We start from the raw sequence: 15683 nt of genomic DNA on the forward strand, positions 1-15683 counted from the left end.
TCCAAATAAAAATGTAAAAATAGGTCTGGGAGTGTAGCCCGGATGTAGAAGGGCTTCCAGGAACCCCAGTACCACCAAAAAAAAAAAAAGGTTTGCGTGTGTGTGTGTGTGTGTGTGTGTGTGTGTGTGTGGTCATTCGAACAACTCGGGTATGTTGAGGAGGTAGGACTGAAAAAAGTATCTTGGCTGTTGATATTTGGAAATTTAAGAGTAGAGGCTAAACAGAATGCAGGGGAACCATACATGCAAAAGTATCATCATAGAAACTTTTAAAACAGATGTTTTATAGCACTAGCCTTCCAAATCAGTGAGGGCGATTATTTCAGAAACTCCGTGAAAGGCGCTGTTCTTCCTTTGGTTCTTGCTTTCTGAAACACAAATATATCCTAATTCCAGTGATAGGAAGAGATTTTTATTTTTCTAGAAATAAATTTTAATAGACTGAAAATAAAAAAAGAATTGTGCCATGGAAATAATTAAAATCAGTAGAACTTTTGTGGCACATGAAACTCTGAGAATGGTGTTAGACTCATCCCCAAATCACGGAAGGGATGGTAGATTTTTTTTTGAAGAAATGAGGACAGTATTTTGATGGAGAATTTGAGAAAAATATAAATTAGTGGTGTTACGTTCATATTGTGGAATAGTTACTTTTTCATCTCCAGAGCCGTGAAATCTTGCATTATACGCGACAGTTGTTACCCATACATTAAAGTTCTGTAAGAGCACATCAACATTTTGTACAATGAGATAACTCTACAATAATACTAGAATATTATTTTTAGTTTTAGAGGCAAATATTAAATCCTTATACATGTTTTATTTTAGAAATAAAGCACTAAAAGGAGTCAGTTACTAAGTCGGGGAGACGTGCAGGTATCAGTGTCTAATATTCGTTGTTCTTTAAAGTTTGAAATACCTTCATTTTCTTTTCACATTTGATTCCATGATATCCAGTGCGGCAAGAACACATATTCGGAAATGCACATCTGCCTCCATAAAGGCACTTTTGATTACAAATTGCTGCAATACACAAATTTTTACAATTACCATATTTTGAAAATGAATGTTTGTGGCATATTTCGTTCTATTATTCTGTAATGACCTCAGCTCCAGCGGTAGGATCGTATCACACAATGTATACATGTACTGAAACATCACGTGATACTTCATAAATATGTACAATTTTTGTGTAAGGTAAAAATAAATTAGAAATAATCATAGATCATGTGAGCAAAATATATAATTTAAAATTTTTTTAGTAGTTGCATTAACATAGAAAGGAAAGATGATAAAAAGAATCTATTAATGAATCATCTATGAATGAATCTTATCAATGCAGTCTTACACACACACACACACACACACACACACACACACAGCATCCCAAACTTAAACACTTTTACAATTCTATAAAGATATTACAAGATATCTATAAAGATATTACAAGAAACCAAAATAGATGGGCATGGTGGAGCACGCTTATAATCCTAGCACCTAGGAGGCTGAGACAGGAGGATTTTAGGCTTACAGCCAGCCTCAGCTACTTAGTGAGGCCCTCTGCAACTTAGTGAGACCATGTTTCAATATAAAAAATAGCCGGGTGTGGTGGCACACGCTTGTAATCCTCGCGCTTGGGAGGCAGAGACAGGAGGATCGCGCAGGTTCGAAGCCAGCCGCGTGCCCTGGCTTAGAAGACCCTGTTTCCAAATTAAAAAAAAAAAAAAGTAAAAATAGGTCTGGGAGTGTAGCCCAGAGGTAGAAGGGCTTCCAGGAACCCCAGTACCACAAATAAATAAATAAATAAATAAATTAATTAATTAATTAATTAATTAATTAATTAAAAATAGGACTGGTATTGTAGCTCAGAGGTAGAAAGCCCCTAGGCTCAATCTCCAATTCTGCCAAAAAGAAAAGAAGAAAAAGGAGGAGGAGGAGGAGGGGGAGGGGAGGGGGAGGGGGAGGGGAGGGGGAGGGGGAGGGGGAAGAGAGAGAAAAATATCACTGGCTACTTTTGAAGGGGGAGTGATGGGGATTAAACCCAGGGGTCTGCTGCCTCCAAGCTACACCCCCAGCCCATTTTTTAGTCTTTATTTTGAAACACGGTGTCACTGAGTTGCAAAGGACCTCACTAAGTAGCTGAAGCTGTCTTTGAACTGCAATCCTCTGGTCTCAGCCTCCTGAATGCTGGGATTACAAGTGTGTGCCACCATGCCCTGTGCCACCATACCCGGCATCACTGGCTACATTTTAAATTCTTTGAAGTATATTCTTGACAAGAGCTTAAGTCAGTAATAGAAGATAGCATTTATAATTATCTTTTTTTTAACAATTTAGTAAAAATTCAAAAGAGGTAATTCAATAATGGTTTCTATATTTAGAAAGAAACAATTTGATATATTTCCACTGATAGTTTAATGTGAAACAACTCTATCAGAAACTTCTTAAACATATTCACCCTGTACTAGAAAATGTTTCTTTGAAAATTTTCCCAAAGCAATTCTAAAAGTACCTCCTTAAATCTCATTATCTCTGTGTATGTATCACAAAATTTATATAAAGAATATTTATACTACTTATAATAATAATAATATTTTGCAAATAACTAAGATGTTCAAAAGAAGGAGAATGGTAAAGTGATTTATGGTATTTATATTATAAAACTTAAAATATTGCTTAAATTATGTTTTCTTTAGGACATATTAGACACAATTTGGGTCATATGGAGTGAAAATGAACATGCTATAAAATTATATAAAATATAGTTATTTTTCACAAGAGTGATACCCTTCAGTATGTCATATAAAAATCTTGGACAATTCTAGAATAATACTCCCTTTTATAAAAATGCAACATTGACAGGCTATGTTTTTATCGGGCTGCCTTATGTTGGATGGGTTGTGTATTGTACAAGCGCTCTGCAGCTAAGGTCGCACTATTCACAGTATAGATGGCCCATATTGAAATAGCTACTACTTGCCGGGCGTGGTGGCGCACGCTTGTAATCCCTGTGCTTGGGAAGCAGAGACAAGAGGATGGCACAGGTTTGAAGCCAGCCTCGCTGGCTTAAAAGACCTTGTTTCCAAATAAAATATAAAATAGATCTGGGAGTGTAGCCTGGAGGTAGAAGGGTTCCATCCCCAGTACCAAAAATAAAAAATAAAAATAAATAGCTACTACTACAATATTCCAGCAGATGGCAGCAACATATATCTGTTTAGGAAATGGTCTAACTTCTGGACAGTAGCTAGAGAGCTGGAAAGAAAGCATTTCAAGGAAGGGTTTTAGTTCACCTAAAGGTGCTTCAGGATGCCTGAAGCTGTGCACCAGGAACCTCACTCTGCCACCACTTGGGCCTTATTTTCACATTCATGTGTTTTAGTGTTTCCTCATCATCCTCCTTCATTCTCCACAAGTACTTCTGTCCAGAAGGAGCAGCCCAACTTGGCGTTGATAATTCTTTTATCCTAGCATTTTAACACATCTAACTTCTAATCAGGATTATCATTTTTTGAGCACATGTTTCTTATGTAAATACTGGCACTTAATTGTACTTATATATTTTCTAAAATAAAAATATATCATAGTAATCATAAAATGTGTAGATCATGAAAATCATATGCAAAAATGTTGATACATGAAAACAATAGGATGGTTCAAAGAAACTGAAAATAAAGGCATAAGCCACGTGTAGTGGCACACATCTGTCAAGACTTGGGAGGCTATGACAGGAGGATTACAGGTTTGAGGCCTCAGTAATTTAGGGAGATCCTGTTTCAAAGTAAAAAATAAACAAATAAGTAAATAGGGTTGGAGTTATAGCTCAGTTCATTCCCCAAGACAAAAAGAAAAATAAAGAGAATAAGGAGGGCATATTTTTTAGTAAAAGGTATGATGATGTTTAACACTTGGCTACAAAATTTGAAATTATGTAGATATTGATTTTTGAAAATCTTTTTGGGAGACTTCCCATTTTTCCCATCAACCTAACCATTGTTCATACTTTAATATGATAGTTCAAGTGTTCATAAATTTTAAAATGGCATAAAATTTGATTTTCTTGTATTCAGTTGATATTTATTCTATGAAGAAAGTCATAACTAGCACTGGAAGAATGGATTTAAAAATGCTCAAAAAGTAAGGTAAGTTTATTCTGGGTGATGAGATTTGGAGTGATTATTTTTTCTGTTTTTTCCCGTATTTTCTAAGACTTTCATGATAAATGAATCTGTAACTTATAAAATAACATTTAAACTTCTGCATATTAAAACCTTTTTTGGTCTACCTGAGGAAACCTCATTGTCAAACCATAATTTAAAGCTATGCCACACAAAAAATTAGCATATTATATTATACTTTCTTCTTTATAAGTGAATATAAAACTGGCTAAGATTTCTTTTTATTTCTAAAATATCTGGGAGGAGTACTGAGGATTGGACCACGGGCATCTATCTCGGATTCACATCTCCAGTTCTATTTTAATTTTATTTTGAAACAGTATGTTACTAAGTTGTTGAGGGTGTTGCTAAGTCGCTGAGACCATTCTTGAACACGGGATCCTCCTGTCTCAGCCTCCAAAATACTTGGATTACAGGAGTGCATCACCACACCCAGCTCTAAAAGCATTTTTTTTTTCCAGGTCTGGGGATGGAAGCCAGGGCCATTCAACCTCCAAGCTACACCCCCTGCCCTGTTTTTTTATTCTTTATTTTGAAACAGGGTCTCACTAAGTTGCAGAGGGCCTCACTAAGTAGCTGAGGCCGTCCACAACCCACGATCCTCTGCTCTCAGCCTCCCGAATGCTGGGATTACATGTGTGCACCATCATGCCTGGCCCTAAAAGCATTTTCTAAAAGAGGATGGGCATGGTGGAATCTTTTCCATTATAGATTTCTCCTGAAGCACATTTTAATGATCATAGTGGGCTCAGATTCAGAACGCAGAACAGAAAGAAATCTGATGGCTTACGTATTTGACACTGCAGTCCCTCCCAGGCAGAAGGACAAAGGCACACGTTGGGAGCAATGCATTCACCACCATTCTTACATTTCTGAAGGCAGACAGCTGCAAAGGGAACATTAACAAGTCGACGTTTTTAATGACTGGTCCAATCCTATCGTAAACCACAAAAATTTTCATAAAAAAAAAAGGAGAAACAGTTAACATCCAATGATTAAAAGGATTTCCCTTCAACCTTTTATCCTGAACATTTCTAAATGCTACTACATATTTTTAGAAAATGTGATTTTAATGGCCGTACAAGGTTCCACTGTTTGAATGTAGTATGATATGTTTTCTTCAATTGTTGGGCACGTGCATTGCTTTTCACTTTCCACCTTGATCTGTACACCGTAATTACAACTAATTTTGAAATATATTTTTATAGAAAAGAAGACAAAATATTTGAATAAGAACTGTCATCCCCTCCAAAACTGACCCAGGAGATGGGACCCATCTCAGAAAGGCTTGAGTCATTTTTCAAACCCTTCCACTGAGCTCTACTTCAGAGTGGGAGACTGGAATGCAAGGACATGTTACTTATCCTGGGCAGATATCCTTGAAAATCTAGGAAATAGAACATCCCCTCTTCCTCTGCTACCTCAAAAAATAAATTTAGAGGACTTTGCCTCTTTCTATTTTAAAAAGGTATCTTCTGAAGCAAAAATAAGTGAGCCAGCATTAAGTCAAACAAATAAAAACAAGGACATGCTCTTCTGTTAAATTCTGCTTCGTTTTCTCTGGGAAGCAGTAGGCTGTAGCATGTTGCGAGTGTTTATTCTTACGTGTGTTGCATCGTTTTCCACTCCAACCAGAGGGGCAGGAGCAAATGCCTGCTCCCACACACTTTCCTCCATTCATGCACATAGGATCACAGATGCCTTAAAGCAAAAACAGTAAAAACATGAAATATCAGCCCTTAAACAGCAGTGGTGGGACTTGGTGGGGGCTGGCTGGGTGATGTGTGCATTTATGTCTACACAAGTTTTTTACCCCATTATGATGTATAATGCACCAATAAAAATTAAAAAAAATAAAAAACAGCAGTGGTTTTCTTTTACCTTTATATTTATTTATGTATTTTACCTATTTATTTGTTTATTTATTTATTTGTTATTTTTTATTGGTGCACTGTAGTCAGACATCTTAATGGGGTACAAGACAATAGAGGCACACATCATTCATTTAGCCCCTCCCCAATTCCCGCCCTATTCCCTCCCCTGCCCCTCCTTCTCATGCGTGGCTTAATGATTGACTTTTATATGTTTGTGAATGTACATTATATACATTAGGGAATTTTCTTCTAATAGGCAAATGGGTTTGTCAGTCTCTTACTTTTTTGGCATCTCTTTCCAATGTATCCTTCACGACAGATGCACACATTATTTCTCATGCAGTGGCCACCATTCTTACAGGGTGGGTGACAGATAGCTGAAAGCACACATGGCAGTGGGTTTGTGAATATTATGTTTTCAATTATTCTGTATTACATATTGCATCCTGTGTTTGTTATTTATGGGGCCACAAGGCAAAGGAATGTGCTATTAAAATAAAAGATCACAACTGCAAGTCATTAAAACTGTCCTTTCTAAATCATAAAATGCACTGCTTATAGCCATAAGCTGCCAGTGGGTTAGCACAGCTTGAAATGTATTGGTGAAGCGTTCATAACTAATGGAGTCATGGCATTACAGTGTACACGTTATGGGCCTTAACTTATATTTTACCATGCTATAAAGTAAAGCATGGAAAAATCTAGACAAAAACAAGAAAGTCAAAACCTACCTCAAAAAAAAAATTTGCTCATGTGGAAATTAGAAAATTCTCAACAATTTGTCACAAAAATGTTAGAAAACACCTTTAACTTTTGAATACTCTTGAGGCAGAATTTTATCTGACTCTTAGAAAAAAAATCTTTTTAGCAATGATTTCTTGGCTTTGTTATAGACATTTATTAGATATTTAGAATATATTTTCTTAGTACTTACATGTATATGAACCTGTTCCATGAAGTTTATAGGTTAATATTTATCATTTTATGAAAGGGTTATTATTGCTTGATGTTTCTTTCAGTATAAAAATTAAATACAATTTTGCGTATATAGAGTGTGTGCGACAGATTGAACTCAGGGCACTTTACCACTGAGCTACCTACCCAGCCCTTTTTATTTTTATTATAAGACAGGGCACTGCTAAGTTGCCCAGGCTGGCCAGGAGCTTATGATCCTTCTACCTCAACCTCCTGAGTATCTGGGATTACAAATGTGGGCCACCAAACTAGCACCCCTCTTCCTACTCCCCAAGAATCCAGCCCAGGGCTTGTATATCCCAAGCACATGTTACCACCAAGCTACATCACAGTTCCCAAATGCAGGATTTTTTGGGTTTTTGTTTTGTTTTGTTTTTTGTTTAAACAATATAAAGACAAAGCTGCCTGGAAACATTTAAGCCACTCTAATACATTTGTATGAACTGGGCATCTGGTGACTAAAACTGCAATAACACAAGAAATAGAGTAAAAAAAATAAGTAGCATCTTCCTCTTTGAAATGTTTGTGTTTACTCAAAGTTCTGTTGAAGTCTAGGGTTCCATTAGCCTTTTTTACTTATAAAGAATAATTACCATTCTGACACTGTGAGCCAAAGAATCCATGTGGGCAGAGGCAAGTGTTGGGCTTAAAACAGGAGCCGCCATTGAGGCAAATGGGGTCACAGGAAGCTAAAAGAACAGCAGGAGGGAAAAAGACCTTGGGAGTGTTACTAAATAGCACAGAAATACAAAATGGAGCATAATAAAACGTTTTACTTTTTTGCTGCAAGTGAAAGTCCTAATCTATAATTAATTAGACTTTACCAAACATAAGAGGGATGAGATAACTGCATAGTAGCTTCCCAAGTATGTGCATTGAGTTGACAAATAATATTAAGCTAAGAATGTGGACTAGTTAGCTGAGAAAAAATGATTGCAAGTGAAGACAGTTCTACTCAGTAGGGTGGCTTGTAGGCTATACTCAGATACATATGGCTATGGGTATGTGTTTGTCTTTTTCCCAAATCAAACAGGGATAACTGCATTCATGCCCTAGCATACTAAAAACCATTCTGGTTTGCTTTATGACACTTGTTTTGTTTTAAAAAGGCATTCCAATTCCAGGGTGTGTGTGTGTGTGTGTGTGTGTGTACGCGCGCGCGCACGTCTGTGAGTGGTACTAGGAATAAAACTCAGGAAAATTCTACTTCTGAGCTAGACCCCCTCGGCCCTTTTTATTTTTTTATTTTCAAATAGGGTTTTTCTTAGTTGCAGAGGCTGGCCTCGAACCTGTGCTATTCCATCTCAGCCTCTCTTTTATTGGGATTATAAGCATATGCCACTATGCCAGGCCCAATTCCGTTTTCAGCCTGAATTTTCATCTGTTCTCCAATGTCTACTACAAATAACTGTCTCTTTTCAATCTCCACTTGCCAAAACTGATTTCTGTCCTCGATTCCAAGCAACAGTGCTTCAATGATAATACTTCTAACCCAAATTGATCTACGCTATCTAGGCTTTTAATTTCATAATTGCATCTGATGACTCCTTCTCTAACAATGTGATACTTGAAATAAGGGCAAAAATTATACTGATCTTTATTTCCCTTTGCATCATGCTTCATATGTAGTTGACAAGTGAGAAATGTTGAATTAAATTTTTATTGAGAAAAATCATGAGATCATAGCCAACTAGTTTAAAGGTTTATTTATTTATTTATTTATTTATTTTCAGTACTAGGGATGGAACCCAGAGGCATTTTTCACCTTTGAGCTACACCCCCAGTTCTATATTTTTATTCTTTATTTTGAAACAGGGTCTCACCGAGTTGCAAAGAGCCTCATTAAGCAGCTGAGGCTGTTCTCAAACCATGATCCTCCTGTCTCAGACACCCAAATGTTGGGATTACAAGCGTGTGCCACCACGCCCGGCTGCCAACTAGTTTAAACATGAATAACTGCAAACATTGCTGCCAAAGAAGCAAGTCTGATACTCTAATACATAAAGGCAAAATAACATGATGGCTGCCTGCTTAGCTCAAAATGCTTACTGAATGAAATTACAATGTGTCACAATTTAAAAAAACAAACCTACAAAATGCATCACAAAGTGGTGTTTTGTGTTTGTACTTGATAGGTTGGTGAGGAAAATATAAAGGCAAAATAAAAAATATTGGTTAAGTAGGATAATAATAAAACTATAAAAATTATATTGTTCAATGAAAGAAGAAAATGAAAATAAAAATAAGAGTTTTAAAAATATATCTGACATAGCAACTTCATATCTATCTTGTCAGATGACTTTTGTCGTCTGGGTACGAGTCTTTTAGACACTGGTATATTTTAGGTTTCTTTAATTGATATGTTCACTGCAAATAGTTCTGATTTTACCTGTACTGCAGGTGGGTCCGTACCAGCCAGGCTTGCACTGGCAAACATCAGGTGTAAGACATTCACCTCCATTTTCACAGTGCCTGTTACAAACCACTAAGGTCATGCAACAAAGATAAGAGAAAGTCAAACTAGTCTTAGAATGGTCATATTGTTGGCATTTAGCTAACTAGCTCTTAGCTGCCAAATAAACCTGCTAATGGATATGATCAGAAAGATAAAACATAATTTATACTTTGGCCTTATATGATTCCCACTTCTCATATATATTTATTTTGTTAGTATTAGAGATGTGTAAAGTGAAAACTTTTGAGTTGAATGGTCAACAAAGTTGGGTATTTGGGAAAATTATTAGTTACTGATGAAAGTAATCATAGACATAAATTAAGAGAGAAATATTTATCTGTAATTAATATGACTTATTTCCTCTTATCTCAAAGAAAGGGTCTTGGGTAGGGTCAAGAATAGAGTTATTTTAGAGAATAAGAGTACTGGTCACCCGTCCTTGCTCCCGGTGCTACCTACGATGATAACTATCATCATAAATCATGAATGTATGTTCCTTATTTAGGGTTTGGATCTATTTCATTAGGCATTAAAACCATAAGCTCAACAAAAGAACAGGTTCATAATGTCAGATTTCAAGGGAGTTTTGCTTACTTGTTTCACACCTCGATCCCACAAAACCATAAGCACAAGTGCAGAGATTGCCAGGTAAGCACGTGCCACCATGTTGACAAGGTGGATTGCAGTGTTCTGCAGATAAAGATTTCATTATGAGGTTAGGTCTTAATAATAATGACAATGAAAAATCAGCTTATATTTATGAAGTGCAGCTATAATAAAGCCCTATCATAAAAGCAGTTTATAATGAATCCAGTCCTTTTTTTTTTTTTTTTTACTCTGCACTTTAGTTCTGGGGGATTGGCTATTGGGATTCACCTTCTGAAAACACTCACCAATCATCAGCATGTTTTGGTTTGTAAAAGAAACCTAGTAAATGCAACACAGTTGGATGTATAAAAAGTTTATTAAAATATTTGGTTTGAGCCGGGCGTGGTGGCACACACCTGGCTCAAACCAAATTATGAAATTTAAGTTTTAAAAATTCTCAGATAATTTATTTTTAGTGAAAATAAAGAAATGTAGACTCTTATACCAACACTAAGAATACATGTTAGTATAAACAGAATAAAACTAAATTATCTTTTAAAAACATTTTTGTTAATGCTGTGTTTTAGCCCTATTTATTTTATTTTCAATTTGAATTCTCACCATCACAGGTAACCCCGCCATGTCCTGAAGGACATTCACAAATGTTCGGCTTTATACATTTTCCATGATTTTTACAAGCAGGTTGACATACAGCTGTATAAAAAATAATAAAGCCTATGGTTTACAAATATCAATTTTCAAATAAATTTGATTATGTGAGCAACCAGTTTGTACTTACCAGTTTGGCAGTTAGAACCAGTATAACCAGGTTTACACTTGCATATGTTTGGGGCAACACACTCTCTGCTTTTTCCACATGGGTGCCTACAAATGGCTACAAAAATAAAGAAAAAGTGATTGGAATCTGAATATGGTATATAGATGTTACACATAGACTGTTATAATAAAATTAAAATTTTCTTGAATTTAACATTTTGATATAGTACTAAGCAACAGCCATTATATTTATCCATACATTTCTTTTCTATATATTTGTTTTACCATTAGAATATCAGGGAAATAATGACTACAAATTAAGAAAGTAAAATAATATGCAGTAATTACTCCCATAACAGTAACTACCTTTGTAGGCAACAGCTAAGGATACAGATTAGTCTTTTTTCAGAAAGCAATAAAGCTGTAAATACTAACCAGCTAAATACTAACCAGCTAATGAATGACAGAAATAATCAGAATTTCAAAGAGCAAAATACCAGGAACGCATCATAAGCTAAGAGGTTTGTATTTCTTAAGCTGCTTTAACTGCCTGGTATGTTCTTCTGGTGTTTAAAACTTTCTCAAATAAACTGAAATGTATGATATTGTTTCATTTTATTTGTTAATAGTAAAGAATTTTGTATTATATACACATGAATATTGAGAATTATTATTCTCATTCTTACAGAAAAAGGGAAAAAATGAAAGTTCCTTTTAGGTATACTGGGAATATAAAAATACTCTATCATGTCTCGTTCAATCTTGGTCTCAAAAAAACCAAAACAATAATAGCAAGTCAATAATGACAATAACAACAACAACAAAAGGTTCTATGTTTTCAAAGAAAAAGTTTCATTTACATTGGATAAGAACATCTTGATAATTATGAAACGATGCAAATAATACTGTAAAATTAAAATGATGCAAAACTTGCTTGTATCAAAAAGAGCTGAAGGAATCACAGAGGAAGCTTTGTTTATTCACATAAATAAATATGCCAGAATTAATCATTTGAAGTGCTAAATGCCCATGTGAACTAAAAGAACCCAGTCTACAATGTTAATCAGATCTATTTGACATTATTTTATATGTTTAGATGCTTAATACCAAGACAGTTATCCTTTCAAACCTCAGCTCTCTCCTCTACCCAGTGGAAAAATAGCACTCAACATATGGCATTGTCATGGATGATAAATAACTGATGCAGAATGATTCTACAGATTCTGGAATACAGAGGGTACTCAATAAACATATTTAAAATATATTATATAGTTGGGTAATATATAATGTGAACATTATTTTTAAAAGTAACTCAGAAGCCGGGCATGGTGGCGCACACTTATAATCCCAGTACTTGGGGGGCTGGGACAGAAGGATCGCGCAGGTTCGAAACCAGCCTCAGCTACTTAGTGAGGCTCTCAGCAACATAGTGAGACCCTGTTTCCAAATAGAATGTAAAATAGGTCTGAGAGTATAGCCCAGAGGTAGAAGGCCCCTTAGTTCCATCCCCAGTACCACCAAAAAATTAATTAATTAAAAGTAATTCAGAAAACCCATTTTTTTTAAATATGATGAACAAAACATAATAGAAATTAGTGAATAGAAACGAGTATCTTCTTAATTATTTAAACTTGAAATAATTTTCTTTCTATCTTCTAAGAATTTTAGAAGAATACCTCTGCAATTGATACCATCTCCATAATACCCAAAGGGGCACCGTCCACATTTGAAATGACCATCTGTGGTTGGCACACAGGAAACACCAAGAAAACAAGGCAATTCAGCACAGGTTGATGGTTTGGTTGATTCAGACTTTTCTGGCAAAATGGTGACTGCTTTAGTATCCAATGATTCAAACTCATCTTTCCGTTTTGTCCAACCATGGGAAGATCTGGTAACTGGAGATGTTTGGATAGTGCTCTGAGCAATAGCCTGTACTTTGTTATCAGAGTTGTGTGAAGTTGTTGGATTGATGCTTGAAGAACCACTCTTGTTCAGAGAAATTTCCGATTCATCCAGGCTGAGATTTGCACTGAGGATGTGATCCACATATTTATAACTCGATATCTGATGAGAAACAGCTTTCTTTGAATTATCCATTGCAGTTGTAATTGACTTTAGTGACAAGTAGGAGATGTTCACTGTGTTTAAGAATGTTTTGACAGTGGCAGGACGGTGCACAGAGCTTGTACCAGTTAGTGGATGCTCTGTTGGTGGGGGCTGAAAATTCAAATCTATCCAACCAAAAATAAAGTAGATTTGTTAGTCAATAACACTAATGTTTTGCTCTACCCATAATATTTGGCAGTAAGTTATCCACTCCTTCATTTAGTATGGACAACACACATGTAACTATATGAGGAGCCATGAAGTAATAAGAAGTCTTGACACTGTTCCTGCCTTCAAGAACTTACAGCCTATGGGGTGCACAAGATAATACAGAATATCAGCTAGTATAAAAGTTAAATAACAGTTAAGCGTGGTGGCACATGCCTATAATACCAGTACTTGTGAGGCTGAGACAGGAGTATCACATATTTGAGGCCAGTGTAGGGCCACCTAGCAAGACTCTCTTTTAAAATTAAAAACGTAAAAAGGGCTGGGGAGGCAGCTTGGTAGTAGAATGCTCCTGGGTTCAGTCTTCACTACCACACACACACACACACACACACACACACAAAGTTAAATAATAATTAATAAACTTTTCTAACATTGCTTTAAACAATGCTATACTTTTTTCATTATATGACATGAATTCTTTTTTTTTTCTAGAATATTAAGCCAGAGGATTCAATAGATTAGCAGGAAAAATAAAATATTTTAAATTATGTTATGTGCTATTTAGGTCATCTTTCTAAAAGTAAAAGTACCCAAAGATAAACATGTTGATCTTTTAGAAAACAAGTGGAAGGTGATATTTGTCTTTATATTTGAATTAAGACCATTACTTACTAGAAGCATTTCTGTTGGTTGACTTAACGTGGTTTTCTCCCTGTTTGACATTTTTTCCATACTCTTCCTTAATTATACTTTTGTCAGGGCTTGCGAGAATCACAGTTTGTGTAGTAAGTTCATTTAAAAACTGAATTTCAACTGCAAATGAGTACATGGAAAACATCAAATAATTTCCAGAAACAAAGCATCATCAATAAGAACATAGGATACACATGTAACCTGGATTGAATTCTCTGCAAATTAGATAAGAATCACTTTCGAGATCATCTCTTCAGCAAACTTTCTGTATGGACTGAATTGTGTGTATCAAAATTTATATTCCACAACTCCAACCTTACGCATGGCTCTATTTAGGCCTTTAAGGGAGTAACAAGAAGTCAGAAGGGTAGGGCACAGATCCTATAAGGCTGCCAGCCTTCTAAGAAGAGGAGGAGAGACTGGGAGCCCATGCAGAAGAAAGACCAGGTGAGGAGAACCTTCTGCAAGGCAGGAAGTAGGTCTCACCAAAACCAACCAAGTCAGTTCCATAATCTTGAACTTCCAACCTCCAGAACCATGAGAAAATAAACTCCTATCTGTCACTCCATCTGTGGCATTCTGTTATGGCAGTCCAACATGACTAATAAATTTCTTTAGTACCACCCAATCAAATTTATTGATCTGGAGCTGGGTGTGGTGGTGCACGCTTGTAATCTCAGCATTTGGGAGGCTGAAACAGTAGGACTGCGGTTCACATACATCCTCAGCTACTTAGAGAGGCTCTTTGCAACTCAGTGAGACCCTTTTTCAGAGAAAACAATAAAATGTAGGGCTGGGGGTGTAGCTCAGAGGTAGAATTCCCCTGGGTTCCATATCCAATACCGAAAAAAAAATATTGTCCATCTGAGTTCTCCTGTAGTATTTTGGCCTTTATACATTTTTTTGTAGTATTGGGAATTGAAACAAGAGGCACTTTATCACTGAGCTATATCTACAATTCTTTTTCTTTTTTTTATTTTGAGATGGGTTTCTTTAGGTTGTTTAGGCTGGCCTCATTCTTGAGATGCAATCCTCCTACCTCAGCCTCCTAAGTCACTGGGATTGCAAGGCATGTGTGACCCCTCCAAGCTCATGTTGCTGACTTTTATGTGTTCCTTTCCCTGATTAGTTAGAAATAACCTCAAGAATAAGAGGTTATTTATTTTTTAACCTCTTAGCTAATTTATTTTTATATCCCTCAACTCTGTTGTATACTATAAAACTAAGTAACCGCTAAAACCAAAAGTTCTTTTGTAGGAATAAATATCTTCTGAAAACACACAAATGATTCTGACAAGATTAAGAATCATCTTAGTGACTCATGTGTAATGGGATTTGGTCCAACCTGCTTTCCTACTAAATTCCACTTGATACAGGCTTTAAGCCTCTCTGGAAAAGAGGAAGGTTAGTTATAGAGCAGAAGGTATGGATACTAGGAACTAGATACAGAGAGGAAATGTTGGCAGCTGAAGGAGCAGGAAATCCCTTATCTGCTGACCTGTATTCTGATGTTCCTCATTACCTCCAGTATAAGACATGCCCACCCTTATTTGAAGCAAATAGATTATACCATTAATACATATTTTTCATTAAAATAGGACCTGACCCAATTACACCAAAGATATACTGCATTGAGATTGCCTTCTGTAACTTACTTTTCTCTTTCAATCTTTTAAAATATTGATGTCCATCAATAGTTTTCATTCCCTTTTCTTTAAATCTGAGTTCCACCTGAGTAATTTCATCACATAGTCAGTGATCCTAAGAATTACCTCTTTAACCCAGTCCTCTTTCTTGAGCTTCATGTGAATATTTTGTAGTCCTCTCTCTTTGTATCGAAACTGAATTTATTATCCTTTTATT

The 15683-nt window shown here is 35.9% G+C and overlaps 1 protein-coding gene across 1 annotated transcript in view; it reads right to left on the minus strand.

The window, feature by feature from the left end:
- Positions 1–291: 291 nt before the first annotated feature.
- Positions 292–15683, minus strand: part of VWDE (von Willebrand factor D and EGF domains) — a gene marked incomplete at both ends in the record, with an annotated part of 69282 nt that continues 53890 nt past the window's right edge. The window contains 13 exons of the mRNA XM_080701209.1: positions 292–368; positions 630–717; positions 920–1023; positions 4969–5064; positions 5784–5879; positions 6334–6429; positions 7621–7716; positions 9417–9512; positions 10077–10172; positions 10692–10784; positions 10870–10965; positions 12524–13081; positions 13800–13940. Coding sequence (XP_080557335.1) covers positions 292–368; positions 630–717; positions 920–1023; positions 4969–5064; positions 5784–5879; positions 6334–6429; positions 7621–7716; positions 9417–9512; positions 10077–10172; positions 10692–10784; positions 10870–10965; positions 12524–13081; positions 13800–13940 — 1733 coding nt within the window. The remainder of the gene's footprint in view (positions 369–629; positions 718–919; positions 1024–4968; positions 5065–5783; positions 5880–6333; positions 6430–7620; positions 7717–9416; positions 9513–10076; positions 10173–10691; positions 10785–10869; positions 10966–12523; positions 13082–13799; positions 13941–15683) is intronic.

Source organism: Muscardinus avellanarius (genome assembly GCF_963383645.1).
Source record: "Muscardinus avellanarius genome assembly, chromosome: 9".
NCBI lineage: Eukaryota > Metazoa > Chordata > Mammalia > Rodentia > Gliridae > Muscardinus > Muscardinus avellanarius.